General features: G+C 36.5%; 2 protein-coding genes across 5 annotated transcripts in view; one reads left to right on the forward strand and one right to left on the reverse strand.

The window, feature by feature from the left end:
• The window catches only part of SPoCk (secretory pathway calcium atpase), a 67,005-nt gene extending 54,441 nt beyond the window's left edge, over window positions 1-12,564 (forward strand). For all 4 annotated transcript variants that reach the window (XM_076123123.1, XM_076123121.1, XM_076123122.1 and 1 more), the window contains 12 exons: window positions 208-339; window positions 910-1,076; window positions 1,940-2,085; window positions 2,534-2,736; window positions 3,255-3,434; window positions 3,788-3,885; window positions 4,002-4,089; window positions 4,360-4,489; window positions 5,054-5,223; window positions 5,654-5,817; window positions 6,391-6,628; window positions 6,942-12,564. In XM_076123123.1, coding sequence (XP_075979238.1) covers window positions 208-339; window positions 910-1,076; window positions 1,940-2,085; window positions 2,534-2,736; window positions 3,255-3,434; window positions 3,788-3,885; window positions 4,002-4,089; window positions 4,360-4,489; window positions 5,054-5,223; window positions 5,654-5,817; window positions 6,391-6,628; window positions 6,942-7,078 — 1,853 coding nt within the window. In that variant the 3' untranslated portion in view covers window positions 7,079-12,564. The remainder of the gene's footprint in view (window positions 1-207; window positions 340-909; window positions 1,077-1,939; window positions 2,086-2,533; window positions 2,737-3,254; window positions 3,435-3,787; window positions 3,886-4,001; window positions 4,090-4,359; window positions 4,490-5,053; window positions 5,224-5,653; window positions 5,818-6,390; window positions 6,629-6,941) is intronic.
• A 385-nt stretch (window positions 12,565-12,949) lies between these two features.
• Window positions 12,950-19,395, reverse strand: LOC142978611 (beta-1,3-glucan-binding protein-like). Its single transcript, XM_076123125.1, has 9 exons — window positions 19,246-19,395; window positions 16,904-17,131; window positions 16,130-16,311; window positions 15,163-15,314; window positions 14,618-14,775; window positions 14,313-14,437; window positions 14,068-14,185; window positions 13,638-13,786; window positions 12,950-13,218 (listed from the first exon to the last, which is right to left on the reverse strand). The coding sequence occupies exons 1-9, from the start codon at window positions 19,373-19,375 to the stop codon at window positions 13,018-13,020; spliced, it is 1,443 nt and encodes a 480-aa protein (XP_075979240.1). The 5' UTR covers window positions 19,376-19,395; the 3' UTR covers window positions 12,950-13,017.
• Window positions 19,396-19,461: the final 66 nt, after the last annotated feature.

Raw genomic sequence — 19,461 nt, forward strand, 5'->3', positions numbered from 1 at the left:
GTACATCAAATCGACGGTAACTATTCTGTACATCGCTGCTTTGACTTAACGTGTTAATCACTTTAATGTAAGGGATAAAACAATGTACATCATAGTGGCTTTCAAATAGTTGTCAACTGAGATACAGGATAGCCTCCCTGTTCTCTCGCCAAAGTATAAGCGTGTTAAATGTATAAATGTTATTAATACAAATGTTATTGTTATCAGGTCTACCTATCGTGGTGACGGTGACCCTCGCTCTGGGCGTGATGCGCATGGCTAAGAGAAACGCTATCGTGAAGAAACTGCCCACCGTCGAGACTCTCGGCTGCGTCAATGTCATCTGCAGTGATAAGACCGGTGAGTTAATAATAATTTTCAGTTGATGATAAAAGCAATATGTCGACCTATTAGATACCGTCGAAATTGCATTGGAAAGCAGGTCGACATCGTTTAGTCGCTTAGTATGAGGTAACTCTTCATCGTTTTATTAAGAAAGATCTTGTTCTGTGAAAAAAGATAGATACGACAAACCTTTGCTTTAAAGTTGATTGTTGTTCTGAGGCGGGTGCCTCAGAACAACAATCAACTTTAAAGCACGTACGGTACGTACGGCACGTACGGTACGGGTGTACCCAGTTGTGCTCAAGGGTCGGTAAACGATCTGTAGGTCAAGCAAATCTTGGCGCGGTCGTTCCAAAGATGGGTGACCGCATAGAGGTGTTTGGAGAAGGCGTCTCTGTGCTTCAGAGGGCTTAAACAACTTTGTCGCTAGGTTGACCACTAACCATACGATTAAGAAAGAAAGCTGAAAGGAACAATGAATTTCTTAAACCTTTTCAACCTAGCACTTTATTAAGTGCTTCTTTTTTAATTTGTAATCTATTCAGTAGACTTTAATCCCATGTCTTACTTCTGTATTTCTTCCAGGAACCCTAACAAAGAACGAAATGACGGTCACAACGATTTCAACAAGCGGCGGTCATATTGCCGAGGTGACCGGTACCGGGTACAACGCGAGGGGCGACGTGCAACTGCGAGCGTATAAAGGACGAGATCTGGATGTCGCTAGGATGGCTGTGAACACCATGCTTGAGGTAATAAATTCTTTTCTTTATAAATTCCAGCACTAAGAATTGCTCTTGTGTCGCGGGGACTTTAAGCATATAAACAACGGACACAAAGTACAACCAGACCCGAAACAATTATTTGTGAATCGCACAAATAATTTCCCCATGTGGGAATAGAACCCGCGACCTCCTGACACAATGGTAGTGGCGTGGGGCCCTAAACTACTGCGCCACGGAGGTGATTACAACACTATAAACTATCGGTCACGTTAAGTGACCGGTACTGGTTACAATGTAAAGGACTACGGATAACTGGGTGCTAATAGGTAATTACATGTCTGAGTCCAGTAGTTACTGGTTTTTATGGCGATTAATTATTAAAGTACCTACCGTTCAATCGGACACTGGTGTTTGCATAATTTACTGACCGTAACAAAAAATCTATCCTTAATCCTAAATTTGATTGATTGTAATAATTACATGACTTAAATATCGTATTTAAAACTATATTACACTGGGTTATTGAAGGTCACTTTTAATTGACCAAAAGGTCATTGACCTACCTTGCAACTTATCATAGTCAACTCAGTCAACTAGTCACATTCAGTTTTTTTTTTATAATTTTAGCAATCTCAGCGTGCACTTAAAAATCTAAGTTACGTATACGAACACGTACGCGTACGTAAGTTGTACGCAACTTTTCTTTTATTGTGAGTTGAACGTATAGCCAAAGTGAAAGTCAGATGTCAATAACCTTATCTATCTTTGGGAAAAGAAAAAAAAAAGGGATTATTTGGCCTTCTCTCCCTGGCTTTTTTCTCCTAGGCAGTAGAATAACGCAGTCTATCAGTAATAGTACAAGTAATATAATAGTATGTTTTGGTATACAGGCTGGCGTGCTATGCAACAACGCGTTGATCCGCGACGAGACGCTGTACGGGCAGCCCACGGAGGGCGCGCTGCTGGCGTGTGCGCTCAAGCACGGCATGCACGACGTGCGGGACACCTACACACGATTGCACGAGATACCATTCAGGTAAACTATCTGTTACTAAGTAATCTTTCTAAGGTTATACGTTATACTATATGGGATTCATAGCATGGAAGAGAGAGAAACAGAGAGACAGTGAACACAGAATAATTGCCTAGAAATGTATAGATTCGAAACGTCGTAACATATGAGGCAATAGTAAACATAATTATCATCGCGTTTAATCTATAGGCTGATTCTTTTCTTGTGACACGAGAACTTTACAGACAACGGGCACAATTGACATTAGACCAAAAACAATAATGATTTTGATTTGATTTGAAGTGGGAGTCGAACCTTACATCCCAAATGCAATAATGATAGCGTAGCGGTAGCCGACAAAAAAAGCAATCCTATATTGAATCCCTAGTCCATGTAAATAGGTTCAAAAGAGTCACTCTGACATAGCAAACCGACTTTCGTATTTACAATACTATCTTTTTTTTTCTTACAGTTCCGAAACAAAAATGATGGTAGTAAAATGCGCGCCAAAGTTCGCGGACGGCAAGCTGAAAGAGGAGGTGTTCGTCAAGGGCGCTATTGAGAAGGTTCTGCCTCTCTGCACTCAGTACATCGACAGCAGTGGCAACTATGCGCCCATGACTAAGGAGAAACAGAACGATTTCATCGCTGAAGCTTATAATATTGCTCGGATGGGTGAGTTTATTTATTGATGTTCTAATAAACAAGGCTTTTTGATAACTTTTAAACTCTCACGTTGCATGTTTATTGTATAATAGAGTACGGGAATTAACGCTAATATTCCCGTATTCTAATAAAATACATTCTGGCGAAAAAAACTTTTTAAATTAGTGATTATCCACCTGGGTGGCTATATAAAGTACTTATTCTTGTTGACATTTTAAAATAGACTTGCGTCACGATCGATTGAATTGACACTAAGTATTGTTCATTGACTTGCAGTGATCAACTGGATTTATATCAAACCATTCGATTGAGATCGATTAGATGATAATCGATTAATAATTTTAAAGTAATAGTGGCATTATTTAAATTCTACGACTACGAAGTGTGTTTTCAGTTTCCTAGCATGATCGACTTTGTTTGTACTAATTTTCGCTCTTGCGTTAGATGATTTTACGTCTTATACCTACAATATTCTGTTCAAATATTGTGTATGTTGATTATTAACATACATTATTCAATGGTCTTAGGTCTCCGCATCATCGCGCTATGTCGCGGCGCCCGGCTGGAAGCTCTAACGTACACAGGAGTGTGTGGTGTGTGCGACCCGCCGCGGGAGGGAGTGCGGGACGCCGTGGCCACGCTGGCGCGCGCCTCCGTCGACGTCAAGATGGTCACCGGAGACGCTAGGCCTACGGCACTCGCTGTTGGTACGTACTTTATTCACAAAAATATACATTTTCGTAAATAGCTGCCCTCAAAAGTAGTCGCTAATAAGTTTATTAGTAACAGTACATAGTACTGGTGTACGTAAAGAAAATATTAAAATACAGAAGATACTCTCCCTAAACAAACCAACATTAACATCCCATCATCCACATATTACTCCTTTTTAATTATTTTTTCTAGCAAAAAAAACTGATATGATCTATTAAATGAACTTATCGATTTCGCCTTAGTCAAAATCACAAGGGTTTAACAGTCCAAAGACTACTCTAGACTGTCTCATTCAATCACAAAGAATTCCTTACACAAACGTTATCCCAATATTTTTGTTTGACAGCACAAATGGTTGGATTGGACGTACTGCACTCACAGTCGCTATCAGGCGAACAATTGGACTCAATGGCTGACGACGAACTGGACAGGATTATTGACACTGTGAGTATTTTATGTCAAAACAAGCATTATCATAAGTATAAAATATTTACTTTGATAATTATGCTTTTGCTTTTCTGTTATCTCTTATTAACAGTTTCGAAACATATTGTTTGCAGGTTAGCGTATTCTACAGGGTGACACCGAAACACAAGCTGGCTATCGTTAAATCACTACAAAGGGTGGGCAACATTGTAGGAATGACAGGTTGGTATAGTTTGCAGTCTGTAAAACATTGTACACTTAGATTAATATAGATAATTATAATCATTGCTGACTATTTTTGCTGATTTTACATGTAGTGGATAACTGTTTCTGTAACAAAAGATAATCCCGTTATTTTTAAACGATTTTTTTTCACATTAAAGTTAACATCCTTTTAATGCGCTACATAAACAAATAAACAAGAATAAACATTCTTAAATTTTATCCAAATATTTTCCAACAAAACTACAGCATTGTACTGTTATTCCGCAGGTGATGGTGTAAACGACGGTGTGGCATTGAAGCGCGCTGACATCGGTATCGCGATGGGTCGTAACGGCACTGACGTGTGTAAGGAGGCCGCCGACATGATCCTCGTTGATGATGACTTCGCTACCATTATGTAAATATTTACTTATATACTATATGTTATTGATTTCACTATTTTTGTACTGTAGACTAAACTTGGGTCATTACGAACGAACATGCACGTGCACGTGCGAGCGAGAAGTCGTATTAAAATAACAAATGATGTAGTTTGAACGTTTGTAATGGGCCGAGTTTAGTCTGTTTTGTTAAAGTAAAATTGTTCTTTTTAGGCATATAATGGATTATCTTATGATATGATAAGGATAAAAAACTACTTTTTCGATGTTGCTATAAGAGTAACTTGATAAAACTTATGGAACAGTAAGACAGGTATAAACTTTAGGTTCAGTCTGTGTTTTCACCAGATATGTATGGTTCGCGGGGAGAAATTGTACCTACCAATGTTTAAGACGCACCGGCGTATGGCACAGTAAAATCTATTTGTGATATATCCCTCAGCGACGTCTCATATGAAAACGCAGCTTTATTTACATTACTATGTAAAGGAAAACTGAGGAACGTAATATAATTAATATTTATATCATTTTAGAGGACAGCAGAGGAGCTTGAAATTACTAATATAATATTTTGTTTGCAGTTCGGCGATAGAAGAAGGCAAGTGCATATTCTACAACATCCGCAACTTCGTGCGCTTCCAGCTGTCCACGTCCATCGCGGCGCTGTCGCTCATCGCGCTCGCCACGCTCATGGGCATACCCAACCCGCTCAACGCCATGCAGATACTCTGGATCAATATTATTATGGACGGTACGTGGCTTTTTCAGTACTTTTAGTAGCGAACATTGTAACTTGTAGGATTAACAAAAAAAAATACATATTTTGGACCGAATACTACGACCTAGTTCAGTCGCTGAAGTATTGACAATTCGACAACGTGCATTCTACATAATATGTGTTCGTGTTTTGGTTTTATCTTATTTTGTCTTTTATATTTTCTCACTTCCCTCGTACAATTGTAAAAATAATATAATTAATGATATAAAATATTCCTTGTCTGGACATTTTCCAGTGAGTGCTCGCATCAGCCAATTATGAAACAACGAAATATTAATAACCGAGATTGCTGATGTTTCAATGTAATTTACATTGGATCCAGTTGTATTTCTGAAGAATCGACTCGATAGTATTTCTGTTACTCAAGAATTAGATTTTATTATATGTTATTGTGTGTTGCCAGGCCCGCCGGCGCAGTCGCTGGGCGTGGAGCCGGTGGACCACAGCGTGCTGCGGCGCCGGCCCCGCGACACCACGCGCCGCATCATCTCGCGCGCGCTGCTGCTCAACGTGCTGCTGTCCGCCGCCATCATCATCGCCGGCACGCTCTGGGTCTTCAACAGAGAGGTACACCACCACGTATCCAATTAATTAACATTTATTCCAGTACCAAATTTATACATTTTGTTAAAAAACTCGATAATATTCCTAGGAAACTCCATATTTAACAACCTAACACGCAGATTTGCTTGACGTTTCGGCAAGGATTATGTTATATTGTCATGTGACATAAGTGTAACACAAGATTTCATCGAATTAGTTCATATTAAATCTTATCAGCTTGCGAACGATGACAGTATAATATAACCTATCGAAATGTCAAGTAAATCGCGGTGGAATGCATAGTTAATGGGATGAGGCAGGGGTTGTAGTTTGAGTCCACTAAACTGACCAAGTGCGGGTTGGAAAGTTAAGAAGAAATGCAAACTTTCATCACACTTCTCCTATTCGTCATTTTCATGTATCATTCGAACAGTCGACTTCTTGCCTGAGAAACAAATGACAAAAACGAAATACGAACGTACCTATAGGCTATCAATGCTCCTATTTCGTTTGTCGCATCTGGTCATACATCGAGGAGTTTGTTTAAGTCATTCCGCCATCTCCATTTAATTTTAATTAACTTATGTTCTTCCACAGATGTCAGACAACAAAATAACACCCCGCGACACTACAATGACGTTCACATGCTTCGTGCTCTTCGATATGTTCAACGCGCTGAGCTGTCGTTCACAAACCAAGTCGGTGTTCCAAGTGGGGCTGTTCTCTAACAAGATGTTCCTGATCGCGGTCACCCTGAGCCTGGTGGGACAGATGCTGGTGATCTACTTCCCGCCGCTGCAGAGGGTGTTTCAAACTGAGGCGCTGACTGGACATGGTGAGAGAGATTTAAACCTATAATTCAAAAATGAATCGCTAAATTTCATGCTTAGCGCAAATCTCGGGAGCAGTTGAACCGATATCGCTAATTCTTTTTTTATAGGTAATATTCCTTGAAGCATGGAGGTGGTTCTTACGAAGCGAAAAAAGAAATGAAAAATAATATTCAATTTAAAAATTAAAAATAACGACTGTTAGGCGTACGTATATTTGCTCGAAAAAGTGCGTGTACGGGCGCGTATCGTATTTGAATAGTCAAAAAAAAAATTTTGATAAATACGTTGTCTGAAAATGCAATTATGTCTTTGCAGATATAATATTCCTGGTATGCCTGACGTCGAGCGTGTTCATCGTGAGCGAGGTGAAGAAGTTGATCGAGCGAGCTCTGAAGAAGCGCGCGCTCGGCAAGTTCTCGAGCAAGTCGCGCGACGCCATGGAGTTCGTATGACACAAGCCCGACGGCAAGGCGCAGTAAGTGCCGCCAGCCCCCCCCACACACACGCTCTGCGACTAAGTAGACCCCCCCCCACTACAACCTCGGTTAGAGCTAAAACAGTATTCCCGTGCGACCCCAATCTCCCCTAATTTATTATTTTAACATAAGTGAAAATTAGTGAATTTATTTTAATATTATTTTTTTTATTACTAGCGCGATGGAATTGGAGGTTTTAGTGATGTTTTTTTTAGTAATTTTGTAGGGAATTGAATGTGCGAGTGAAAATTAGCGAGTTAGGTTGCAGAGTTTTATGTAGTTCGAATGTTGTTATTATTGTATCAAATCTCAATCGTTTAGTTTTTAATTCACGAACTCTGCGATCTTAGTACGTAGATATGGAACTTTGCATTTATATTATGACATTTTTTTCGTTGACGCCATATGAAATGAACAATAGAAATTAATTGTGACAATATATTTTATTTGTAAATTGTTTAAATTACATGAAAACATGTTTCTATTAGAAAGTACAAGTTATTGTTGTTTACGCCCATGGCTATGGAATTAACCATTTTGAAAAGTGGCCTATGTCCTAAAAAGGACCATTTATTGTACTTACTACCGGGTACGGTAACTTAAATTGTGTAGAAATATCTCAGTGTTATAACAAACTTATCATACAATTTCATTCTATCACGGCATTCCTAAAAATACGGTATAATAGAATTGCTAGGCACATACGCACCAGTAATTAGATAATAAATATCATTATTTAAATAATATTAAAATCAAAACATTCACCATTTTAAGCTTTGATAGAAAAGAGTATGAATGAGAATCTATTAATATAAAAAATGCGCATACAAAATAACATGCAAAACATGTATAAATTGTATGCATAAAATCAAAATTGACTTCATTGAAATGCGATGCATAAATTACTATCGCGAAAATGATACGGCTATACCTTTTCAATAACTTAACATCAGTTAGTTAGATCTACTATGGCTAAGTGACTAAACAGTTGCTTTATCTGAAATTAGTAAGATTAGTAAGATCACCCAGCGATCTAAACTTTTGTAGGTTATTGAAAACGGCAGTAAGAGTTTTACTATCTAACTCATTATTGGTATTTCTTATTTTAATTGTAAATATGACGCTAAATTGATTACGATGTTTTAAACTTTGACTAGAGATGTACTCAAACTATGTTTTAAAATTGTGTCGAAAAGAGTGAGGAAATTAAGAAATGCTCTGAACCTGCGTATAGTTTTATAGTAAAAGAAACGAACTATAAGACCAGCTATACTTAACTTTCAAGCCATGAAAAAGGCTTATCATACTCTGAAGTAAATACATTTATTATCTTATTACTATAAAAATATTAATAGTTTCCTGTAAAACTAAACGCAGTTTAATATAGATGAAAAGAAAGGCACAAACTTATAGTAGGACTTAATATTTTGATCCTTTCAGTCTGTCGTATGAACCCGTAAATACTATAGTTAGATTGTATAATTTTGATCCTATTAGCGGACCATTGATTAAAATTATCTGACAATCTTTTGTATGCGTTTAACGCATTTAAAATTGTAGTTTCTGTACTGCGATTCTCTACCACTATCGACTACCGGCTAGCTCAGCGCCTCTAGCGGGCGTCGTAGGAACTGTTTTGACAGTACATTTTAAATGTCAAACTCTCGATACTCGATGGTTCCAATTGTAGAGAATCGAGCTATTGTTCTAAATATTAATAATTGTATTATTTTGTCACTTGTGTAGAAATATACCTCTTTCTTTGATGTTAGGACATGAATATATAATATTCTAAATCATAGCTTAAATACTGTTTCGAAAATTATAAACTATTTCGTTTAGAAAATTAGAACATCGACTTTTAAAACTCACTATGACACTTGTAGAATTTCTTTTCGAATAATAATGAATAAAATGCTGTAAAATAGCTTAGTTTTTGGCTTCAAAAATTAATGTAAGTAATAATAAAATTATTCCAATTTATAACTTGAAATGTAACGTTTAGAAAGAAATAAATAATAGTATGTCTAATTTCATATAATCACTGGAATTTTAATAGTATTTTTTTAGTTTTTTTTTCGAGTGAGTGTAGGCTGTGACACGGATGATATTAAAAGGCTTTTTTATGTTCCTTTATATTATACTGCTGGCCTTTTCTAACAGCTAGGTAAAGACCGAGACAGAAATTTGCTATGGCAATGTATGTCATCAATCTTGAAATGTATAGGTGATGAGACAAATATGTGTGTAAAATTTCTTAATAGTTCTGTTTTAACATTATGAATGTATCATTTTGCCTCAATATGTTTGGTCTAAGAAGGTGCTTGAATTGTATGAACGTCGAAGTATTATTTATAGTAAATTACCATCAAAATTGTGCTAGAACTTATGATGACAGTCGTTAACCTAAAAATCTTGGTTTGAGATGTAACGATCTTTGGAAATAATAAAAATTGTTGAAAGAATGTATTAAGTGTGTGAAAACCTGTTGTTTTTAGATCATTGTCGGTTGATACGTATTTCGTGAGTTATTTAGAATTCTATTGTCACTAGAATCTTTATGTAAAGGCGTATTTTTGGCGCGTATACGCAACGTATAAGCCCGTATACGCTACACTAAGATGTGTACGTATCATAAAAACTGGCTTCTTATGTACCATATTTCGAAAAGGCCGTATGTCTTATATCTGTATTGTGATATATGCCCTTTTCGAACGGTATATTAAATGAAGTGACAAAAATACGTCTTTATGTAAAGGTGTTATGTAAATCTTTGTGTACACGCACTGTCATTCGTTTCTAGCTTATTAATGTGAAAGGAATCATGTTTTCAGCCTAAGACTACTTAAACACTGACAGGTAACTTTCTTAACACCTAGATTCTTGCGAGCAATAGTATAGAATTTCGTCATCGGCTATAGAAGGTACTTGATTCAATAATATGTAATGTAACATCAAAGAACCGCACATTGGTTCCTCCCTACGCCGCATCTATTTGACAAACTGTCTACATGAAACACTTCGGTCATAAAGGTTCTCCCACACAGCAGTTATATAACGTGATACAACATTGTGTAACACGATAACAAAACAATTTTAATAAAATTTTAAAACAAATTTGTTTAAAAACAAATGTTATAAGTCAGTATCTAACGTTATATAACTGCTGTGTAGTCAGTAGGAGCACCTTTACTTGTGACATGACAGTGTACGTGAAATGTTCAAATTCAAATTCAAATTCAAAATATCCTTTATTTCGTAAACTTTTTACAAAGTATTTGAAATAGTCACGTATTTGTATTTCTTTTGTCCGTTTCGGAAAAGCTGGTTGCTCGTGAGAAGAAACGGCAAGAAACTCACGGCTTGCTCTTTTAAAACTCGTTCGCTCGTAACACGTGCACGACGTACCTACAAACTATGAGAATTTTGTTGCGTTGCATTCCTTTTAAAACCGAGTTAATAAGCTTACCGAAATAAAAAGGCACCCGGAATGTGTAAGGTGGTCACCCGTCCACGGAACAACCTCGGCAAGCGTAGCTTAACCTCATTAATCGATCGATTTGATCCGTGTGGCTGTTCTATAACTCGTAATTATATATTACTTTTATTAACAAGGTTTTACAATATATTGTTCTACATTACTTGCAAAGTTCTTGTTGTTTTCAAGTCACCTGTCAGTGAGCAAGTAATCAGTTAGTTTATAGCCAAAAATGTCGTCACGTGATGTCATAATATTTGTTAGTCAATGTAATATCGTTTTTTAATTAATTGTTAGTTAAATTATCAATGTTTCATATAAAATTGTGCTTTTAAGTATTTATGACAAAACCACCTGGATTACTGATGACTTTGTTTTTAATTTCAATGTATTTTTTATTGTTTTTTTTTATAATATTTGGGTATTGGATGTGTGAATATTATTTTTAATTATTTTTACACTTTTGGGTGTATTTGACAAAGATTATTATAGACGGATAAACAAAAAAATACGCATAATTATACCAACTTATATAGTGTGACAAAAAGATAGAAAAATCTTGCAAATTAAATGATAAATATGTAACTATGATTATAAAAAATATACTTCTTAACTATCTGTCATTGTGACATTTGTCAAAGTGGCCCCAAAAGTACACAAAAAACACATTCAGACTATATTTTTGTGATTTAAGCCATCAGTGATTCAGACGGTGAATATTTTTATCAAATAGAAGTGATAGTGTATTTCCATGTGATCCCGAGTCATATCTGTAAGGGTCAATGACCGATCTATTATCTTCTAGCTGTCGTGTGATGAACACGCGTCTTGCGAAAAGAAAATGTCAACTCATCTCATTCTTTCAAGTGTCTGGAAATTGAACACCAGTGAAAAAGTACAACCAGTTTTTAAAAGTTTGACTTAAAAATATTGTCGACAAACTGACCTCCTCCTTTTTCCAAAGTCGGATAAAACAAGAATACAGTGATTTACAAGACGTCAAACAATTAATAATAAAAAATATAGACTCGATTTCTTTACCAATAAATTTCGAAACTATCGATACAAGTCTTTAATAAAATTGAAATCGTACAAAAGCAAAATAACGAAGGACTTCTACTCGTAAGACGTGTGTTTATCAATAAAAAATAAGATTTGATGTTTTACCTACATGTAACTTAACAGTAGGGATTGACTCTCTCTAGTATTAAGGCACTTAGGGCATTTCGACGAGAACAGTAGGATGTTACTAAATAAAAAAATGTATTTGAAAATTATATGAAAAAAATATATGTAATATCAATTAATTGATCAAAATATTTGTAGTCTTTTATAAGGTTGAATTTTAATGCAATCGTCCGTATTAATTTTACCCCCAAAAATATTTAATGTCACCTAAAAATTATGTATTTAATGGCGGACGATTGTATTTGCATTCAATATTTTGTATTCTTAATACATCTCTCAAACTGTTTTCACCTCTTTGTAAAATAGTGAAATTGTGGAATAAAAACCAGTTAATTAATGTATAGTTTCCATTTGACGTTTGCACTGTCTCGGGTTGTCAGGGTGAAATAATGAAATGTTGCCAGCCTTCTTTATAAAAAGTAGACTGACTAGAATGTTACCAGTGCACAAAGTATGTTTGAACCAAGATCTGTCGGTAAAAAATCTAATAATAAAAAGTTCTATACATCTTAATAGTAATATGTTGCCGTCTAAGACAGAAATGTCACGATCGAAAATCGTCTCAAAATTCGTATCAAACATAAACTTATAACATAATAAAGATAACTGTTAAAATTATGCCTATTTGGTCAGTTTACTTTTATATAAATGATAGGTTTTGGCGTTGTAATACATATGTAAAGGCAGTGTGAACAGTCAGTCGTAATAGTCAAATGTGTTATCTGCTTGTGCAGTAAGTGTCACTTACTGTGCGAGTGGCTATGTACACCGTGCAAATAAAAATAGTCCCAATGTGTTTGTGAACTTTTATTTTTAATACCCTTCTTTATTTGTACCTTTATATTGTTCTTTAGAAGCTTTACTTGTTTGTTTATTCTTATGAATCTCCAACCGAGGATACACTACGCATCTAAATGCATATAATCGACATTTAAAGCCTAATGCTCCTTGTAGGTTTAAGAGCAAATCAAAGCCAATTGTGCTCGTCTGCATCGTCAGCAAAAGATAAACGTTATAGAACAGATCCAAACTAGTGGCTTTGACTGGTCGGTAAACGATCTGTGAGTTATTCAACCATTCTGTGAAAGGGCTGTTTCAAAGAGCACGTTCAAAGTTTATTCCTAGTAAGTGGTGCTTTGCAATAGTAAAATCGTTTAAAAGGCGGATAAAAGTGAAACGGATTTTCAGTTCGTGACTTGGTTTTACTTAAAATAATAATCTCACATCTTTCATCTAGCAAATGACTTGCTTACAAGGCGACAACTTTGACATAGTCGACGAGCATTTGCGGCTGGTTCCAGGTCGCGAGCCACGCGTCCATGTCCTGCCAGAAGTTGAGCACGGCCTTCCTGCTGGGGTTCGTCCAGGGCTTAGGCCGTCCTCCCATTGTGTGGACGCCGTCAGGGAACTCGGTGACACTGCCAGCGGCCACGCCGAGAGTTAGGTAGAACTGGAAGAAAATAAAGTTGTGATAAATGAACTATTTTATTAGTTGTAGGTATTCTCGAATATAGTTTTGAAAATGCAAAAGGTCACCTAACAGTTAGACAGTTTCAAAACTACTAAGCGTAAGAGCTAATTGGTACAATACAATATGCAAATAAAGCATAGATTTTGTCAAGCAACTTGAATTACCAAAAAGAAATGTAATATGTTACAAAACTATATTTGGTCAGCCAATTTCATTAAATCCAGGAAACTGTAACAGTTAAATGTAGAAAATTATATATAGGTAGTGTCCTAATGTATGTATAGAGACAGGTATCCCCTCATTTTAATAGTCTGGTGAGGCGATACATAGGTACCTAATGAAACGAACAAGAAGAGGTCAGGTACAGGAGGTACTACTTCACGTGCTCAAGTACTTACATAGTCATCAAAAGGCGCCATCTTAGTACCAGCTCGGAGCAGGTTCCTAGGCAACTGGTCACAATTTTGAGAGAAGCGGCCTGCCAGACCACTTGCCGCTGGCTCTACTCGCGCCCACTCCTCTCCATCCACTGACAGAGTTATACGGTCTGAGGAGCAAAAGCGAAAAATAAGTTACTGTCTGACTTCCTGTTATTTTCAAGATAAAATTATTATTTGTTATAAACAGTATATTTCTATACGACTGCCTCGACGTGCATATCTTTAGTGTATGAGTACCAAGTCAAAAAGTGTATTCTACCTTTGACAGAAAACAACATTTGGCGATTCAATTCTCCAAATATTTTCGGTTAAAACTATGTACGTGAAAAACCCCCCAAGCGGATGTTTTAATAGATACAGGTGTTATTTATTGAATAATCTTATTTACCTGGTGACCATCCTAGTGAGTATTCATGGAAGTCATCGCCCCAGTAACTGCTCGACACTTTGTTGGCTAACAGGTTGTCGTGGCATTTGAAGTCCATGATCGGACCACCGAAAAGTACCTGTAATAGAAATTAGTATTTGAGAAAATGCTTTATAGAATCCTTTTACATTTCCGTATTTCAGTCTCTGAACAAACATCGGCTTTTATTATATAAAGACTTGCATAGGTATATGATAAGCGGTTACCTTGTTGGAATAATCCGTGACACCGCTACTCAACTCCTTGTTACCTCGCGCTGAAGCTATCTTTACCACTCCGGAACTGTGATGTGTGCTTCCATACTTCTTCAAGAAGGGCTCCAGAAGAATTTCTGAATAAGAAACGATTCTTTTGATTTTTTTGTGATGATGATAGCAGGTTATTTTATTAGGACCAAAATATGAGTAAGAGAAATACTTGAACGTTTTTAACTACAATTTAATTTAATTATCAATTATTGTTCAAAATTGCCGTTGGGCAAATAATTTGATAAATATAGTGTTTTACTAACCTGGATACACCCAGTCTCCTTGTGGTAACTTGGCCCTTACGTGGACTGTGCCGTAAGTAAAGGCGAAGGCTTTAGAGGTGATTCTGCCACTGACAATGGGCGGCAGAATGTTTGCGCCCCACGCGTCCATCATACACGCTTCAGCTGCTGATGTGCATCTGTTAATTAAAAACTGGTTGTAAATAGTCCAAAAAAACAGGTAAGGGCGAAGCAACAACAAATCGCCGCATCGCTAATATTTGCGACGCTTGTCTATAAATCTTGTATTGACAAGTAATGTCGTTTTTGCTATGCGTCAACGCAACGCAGTGTTGTGGCCTCGCCCTAAGAGGTTAGGAAAACTACTTTTTCTAGCTCTACATAGTACGCGAGATGTTTGGTTAAACTAGTAGCCTTACATATTTGTAATGGACCCCTTGCGGTTTGCCATGCGCCAATGTGTCCAAGACCTGACGAAAAGGTCGCCTTTTTATGGAACACTGTCATATACTGCTATAGCTACATTTCATTTAATTAAGCACTGATGAACAATCAATTAAACTTACCCGCTAAACAAATTAAGGGAGCCCGTATAGATGGAGGCATCAGTGAAACCTGGCAGTCTCTGCTGCAGCTTCGGAGTGATGCGGAGGTTGCCTCCATCAACCACGACTGTAGGGTTGTCGGACAACCGCTGGTATGATACGAACGGGAAGTCCTGAAAAAAATCAAGAATAACATTAAGATGACATTTCTAGCATCGGTAAGTTAAATATTCTTAAATATAGGAAATAAGTTGTCAAGAAAGAAAACAGCTTTAAAGTCATATCACAGGCATTCGAGTGACTAAACAACTTTGACTTTGAGTTGACCAATAACCATAAAAAAAGATCTTAGAAACGTTGTTTTCATAGTGCTAGCGATTGTGGTTATAAGGAGGTTCAAATGATTCGGTGAACTACGGCAAAACACTAATTACCTAATTGATCAATATTTCTGCGAATCGAGACAGGTCGTTTTTATGCGAATCACTGCTAAAAAGTCCCCGTATCCATTACTGTTTATATTAGTCATTATCAGGTTTGCTTATCATTAAACATAATTATAATAAACTTTGTAATTTCCTTGTATCCACAATTAATATGTGTTTATTAGTTATTCAATGTGATAGAAGTAAGCCAAACTACCGAGGCCTTAAAAAATTTTTTTTTATTAACCTGCAGTTTCCTATTGTTGGACAAAGTAGTGCCACAAAATCTTTGACCGTTCTTTTTAAAATCTTAAATAAGTTACCGTCAGGACTTAGCAAATTGATCGACAACAGTAAATCATCTTTTTGAGGAAAACTGACTAGCCCGAAAGAACTATATTATTTAAAGAAAAAAATCACAATGCTGTAAAATCTAGTGGAGAAATACGTTCTAGCTCATTACAAGGAGCATTTTGATCATAGCAACAACAAACATAAATAAAAAAATCCCAATCCAAAATATAAGCAGTCATGCAATTTAATACCCACTAACAATTTAATACCGTGGAATAGACTGGGATGTACTGTTCTATCTGCCAGACATCATCTCTCAGATTGTCGAAGTTCTCTTCGAAGATGACCTGGCCTGAACAGGCTGTGCCGCCGCGGACTTTAGTGATAGTTGTCTTGCATTCTGCTGGAGTGGATGTGGTTGGAACTGGCTGTGTGTTGCGGTCTTCAAGAGCTGGAAGATGAACGCTTTTAGTTAAGACTTCGGTTTTATGTCGTGATGTAGGAATGGGTTTATAATGACAAGAGGAAGACGAAGGGTTATAATAGCAAAAGAGGGGTGACTGACACCAAACCAAGTTAAAAATATGCGATCTGCAGTCTACCTTCCTTATAAAAGTAAGTGTATAGATGCTTTGGTTAAGACATCTGTTGTATTTGGTGGCTTAGGAGTGAACTGATATAATTACACGAAGAGGGGTGTTTGACAGCGTATCTAGTTGAAAGAATGCTGTGCGCAATCTGTCTTGTATCTCAAATATAGGTGTCTTTTATGGGTAGGTTCATCAGATCCTTACAGTAGATCAAAATAAAACTAATCTGAATAGAAAGCCTCAAATGGATTTGTTACGAACGAGCTCTCCACAGTGCATAGTGCGTTTCTTTGGAATTCATGAGTACAAACTGATATTCTTCCGAATCAAACTCAGAACTCACAGTCAGTAGGTACTAACTATCGAGACTAGCATGGAGTAAGACAGCTGGTTGATGACTCCATCTCCAATTTTTAATGCTGATAATCAATTTACGAGTGTATTAATACAAACCTGAGACAGTAAAGCTAAGGTTATCCTTCACAAAGCCAGCTCTGTTCGCAGACACGACCACATAGTAATTAATGACATCTCCGACCTTCAGCTCCAAGTTAGGGTCCTCGTACGACCACCTGCCATCCTTGGCATTGGTCACTTCGCCACTAATACTCCCTACATCGGTCCTGCCTATTGCTCTGTTTATGTTGCCTTGAAACACGAATAGACTTATTTTTGGATCATCTGAAATGGAAAAATAATATTTTATTTATACGTGATAGCTGACCCGCGCAACTTCGTTTGCGTCACATAAGAGAGAATGCGTCAAAATTTTCCCCGTTTTTGTAACATTTTTCACTCGTACTCTGCTCCTATTGGTCGTAGCGTGATGATATATAGCCTATAGCCTTCCTCGATAAATGGGCTATCTAACACTGAAAGAATTTTTCAATTCGGACCAGTAGTTCCTGAGATTAGCGCGTTCAAACAAACAAACAAACAAACAAACAAACAAACTCTTCAGCTTTATAATATTAGTATAGATTAGTATAGATTCAGCTCCATGGATGAGTTACTTATAACAAGGGTCCGAAGAATACTACACTTTGAATATTGGATTATTTGATAATAATATAATATTATTACCAACGGAATAAGACAGCGATAACGTCACTGACCTTACAGACGCGTCAACAAAATAAAGATTACGGGGATTCACTTGTTTTTTCTCAATTTATCTTGAGTATTAACCAATGCCCGTGAATTTGAACTTGTTTGATCTAATGATCTGTATATCGGTGGGGTTTGATTGCCTCGCTATTTAGCAGGGATAATCTAGTACAATAACTAGATTCGTTTTGAACAGGAAATAGACAAATATTTGTGTGATATTGTGCATATTTAGTCATAAAGACAGAAAATGAGAAGGCCTTGTTTAGGTTCGTTAAGCAGCTTTCGAAAGTCTTCACGCCCGCAATAGGCCAGCGTGGTGGACTAAGCCCTCTTTTGCTCTGTCCTGTACCTAGCCATGGGACAGTCATTGATTCTTATTTAATAACTTAATTAACAAACAGGAAAAGTCCATCAAATTTCTTTGGCGTGATGCTTATAGCTCCGGTTTTTGAGTATCACAAGATTCTGCTGACCGCAACCACGCAATTAATTACTTTTATTTTGGTTTTCCCATCCATAGGGTTTCCCCTAAAACCTTTCAAAGCAGATTTTGATTTTTTTGAAAGCATTGCTACCACAGAATTACGTTTCGAGACAAAGACGGGCGATGGTCAGTGACATTTTCCTTATATATTACCGCTTTTCAAATAATTCGATGCTAACTATCGAGTTTGGTTCTCCGTACTAAAAACAATAACGATATCTGCAAGTTATAAGTCATTAAACTGCAGAAAATATCTGCGCATGACCTTAAGGTCAGCCTCATCCGGAGAAATACTATTTATCAATGTATAAATATTACTGTAAAGTTGGGAGCACTGTCATTGTTATCTATATTATTAACAATATTATAAATATTACGTGAAAGTGAGCTTTTATTGTATTTTTATGTTAGAATTTAATTTAATTTAGCTGTTAGCGATAGATTGCTGCATATAAAAACACAGGAATTAGAATAATATGAGAGATGAGCACAGTATTTCTTATTCTTCTTTTTCATAGTGAAAACTTAGAGGTATATAATATTATTCAAGCTTGATTAAATTGTATAGCCTTCCTGCCGTATGCCTACAGATGATTTTTTCAACCGTACTATCTATCTATGCACTAGTCGTGTCACAAATTGCTTTTCCCACTGCTCCTTTAACGATCAACTGACAATGACTTCAAATGATGCACTGGGTGTCAGAATAACAGCATTTCAAGAGTTGACGATGTAATGAACAAGTTTAAAAACGGGATCGTCTGGTTTATACAACATGAGTTAGGTATTATAATTGTTTTACACTTACTTTTGAACAAATATAAATATAATGTGTAAACAAAAAACACATTTACATGTTTTTTAGTAAATTTTGTATGGTGTTTAGTATTGCAAAAATAATGACAAAAGTTGCCCAAGCATTGGTTTGAGTTCGAAAATTTTAAGTAATCATGATGTTTGTAACTCTTTCAAGCAAAAAAAACGGCTCAAAGGATTTTAATGATATTTGGCATGCAGAACGTCTATATCACAAATTTAAACAGAGTACGTTTTTACCCTATTTTACAACCTTACCGGGAAAAACACAACATATACCTATTTCACACTATCATACCTATATTATTTTTGCAAAAACATAGCATAATATACACAATCATCAACAAAAACAGGTTTTACACTATAAAGTACTAAGTTCACTGACCTGGTATAGACACCCTAAATCCTTTAGGTCTCAACGCTTGTATCGACACATCAGGTATTTGATACTGTCCGTAACTTGTGTGTAATATAAATAAAAGTGCGCACGCGCGTGTGATCACCACGGCAGCCATGTTGCTACTGACTTCATGACAAAGAGTTTATTGTGAGTCATTATTTTGTCGAGTATTGACAGTGAATTTAAGATGTTGAGGATAAA

Source organism: Anticarsia gemmatalis, chromosome 14 (genome assembly GCF_050436995.1).
Source record: "Anticarsia gemmatalis isolate Benzon Research Colony breed Stoneville strain chromosome 14, ilAntGemm2 primary, whole genome shotgun sequence".
In the NCBI taxonomy this organism is placed as follows: Eukaryota; Metazoa; Arthropoda; class Insecta; order Lepidoptera; family Erebidae; genus Anticarsia; species Anticarsia gemmatalis.

What these genes read in the sequence shown, in the direction of transcription:
- LOC142978611 (XM_076123125.1), bottom strand. Translation starts at nt 19,375, where the DNA reads ATGGCTGCCGTGGTGATCACACGCGCGTGCGCACTTTTATTTATATTA. An exon ending in ATTTAGGGTGTCTATACCAG is followed by an intron (nt 17,132 to 19,245) that starts GTCAGTGAACTT and finishes TTTCCATTTCAG; the next exon opens with ATGATCCAAAAATAAGTCTA. An exon ending in ACATCCCAGTCTATTCCACG is followed by an intron (nt 15,315 to 16,129) that starts GTATTAAATTGT and finishes GATTTTTTTCAG; the next exon opens with GACTTCCCGTTCGTATCATA.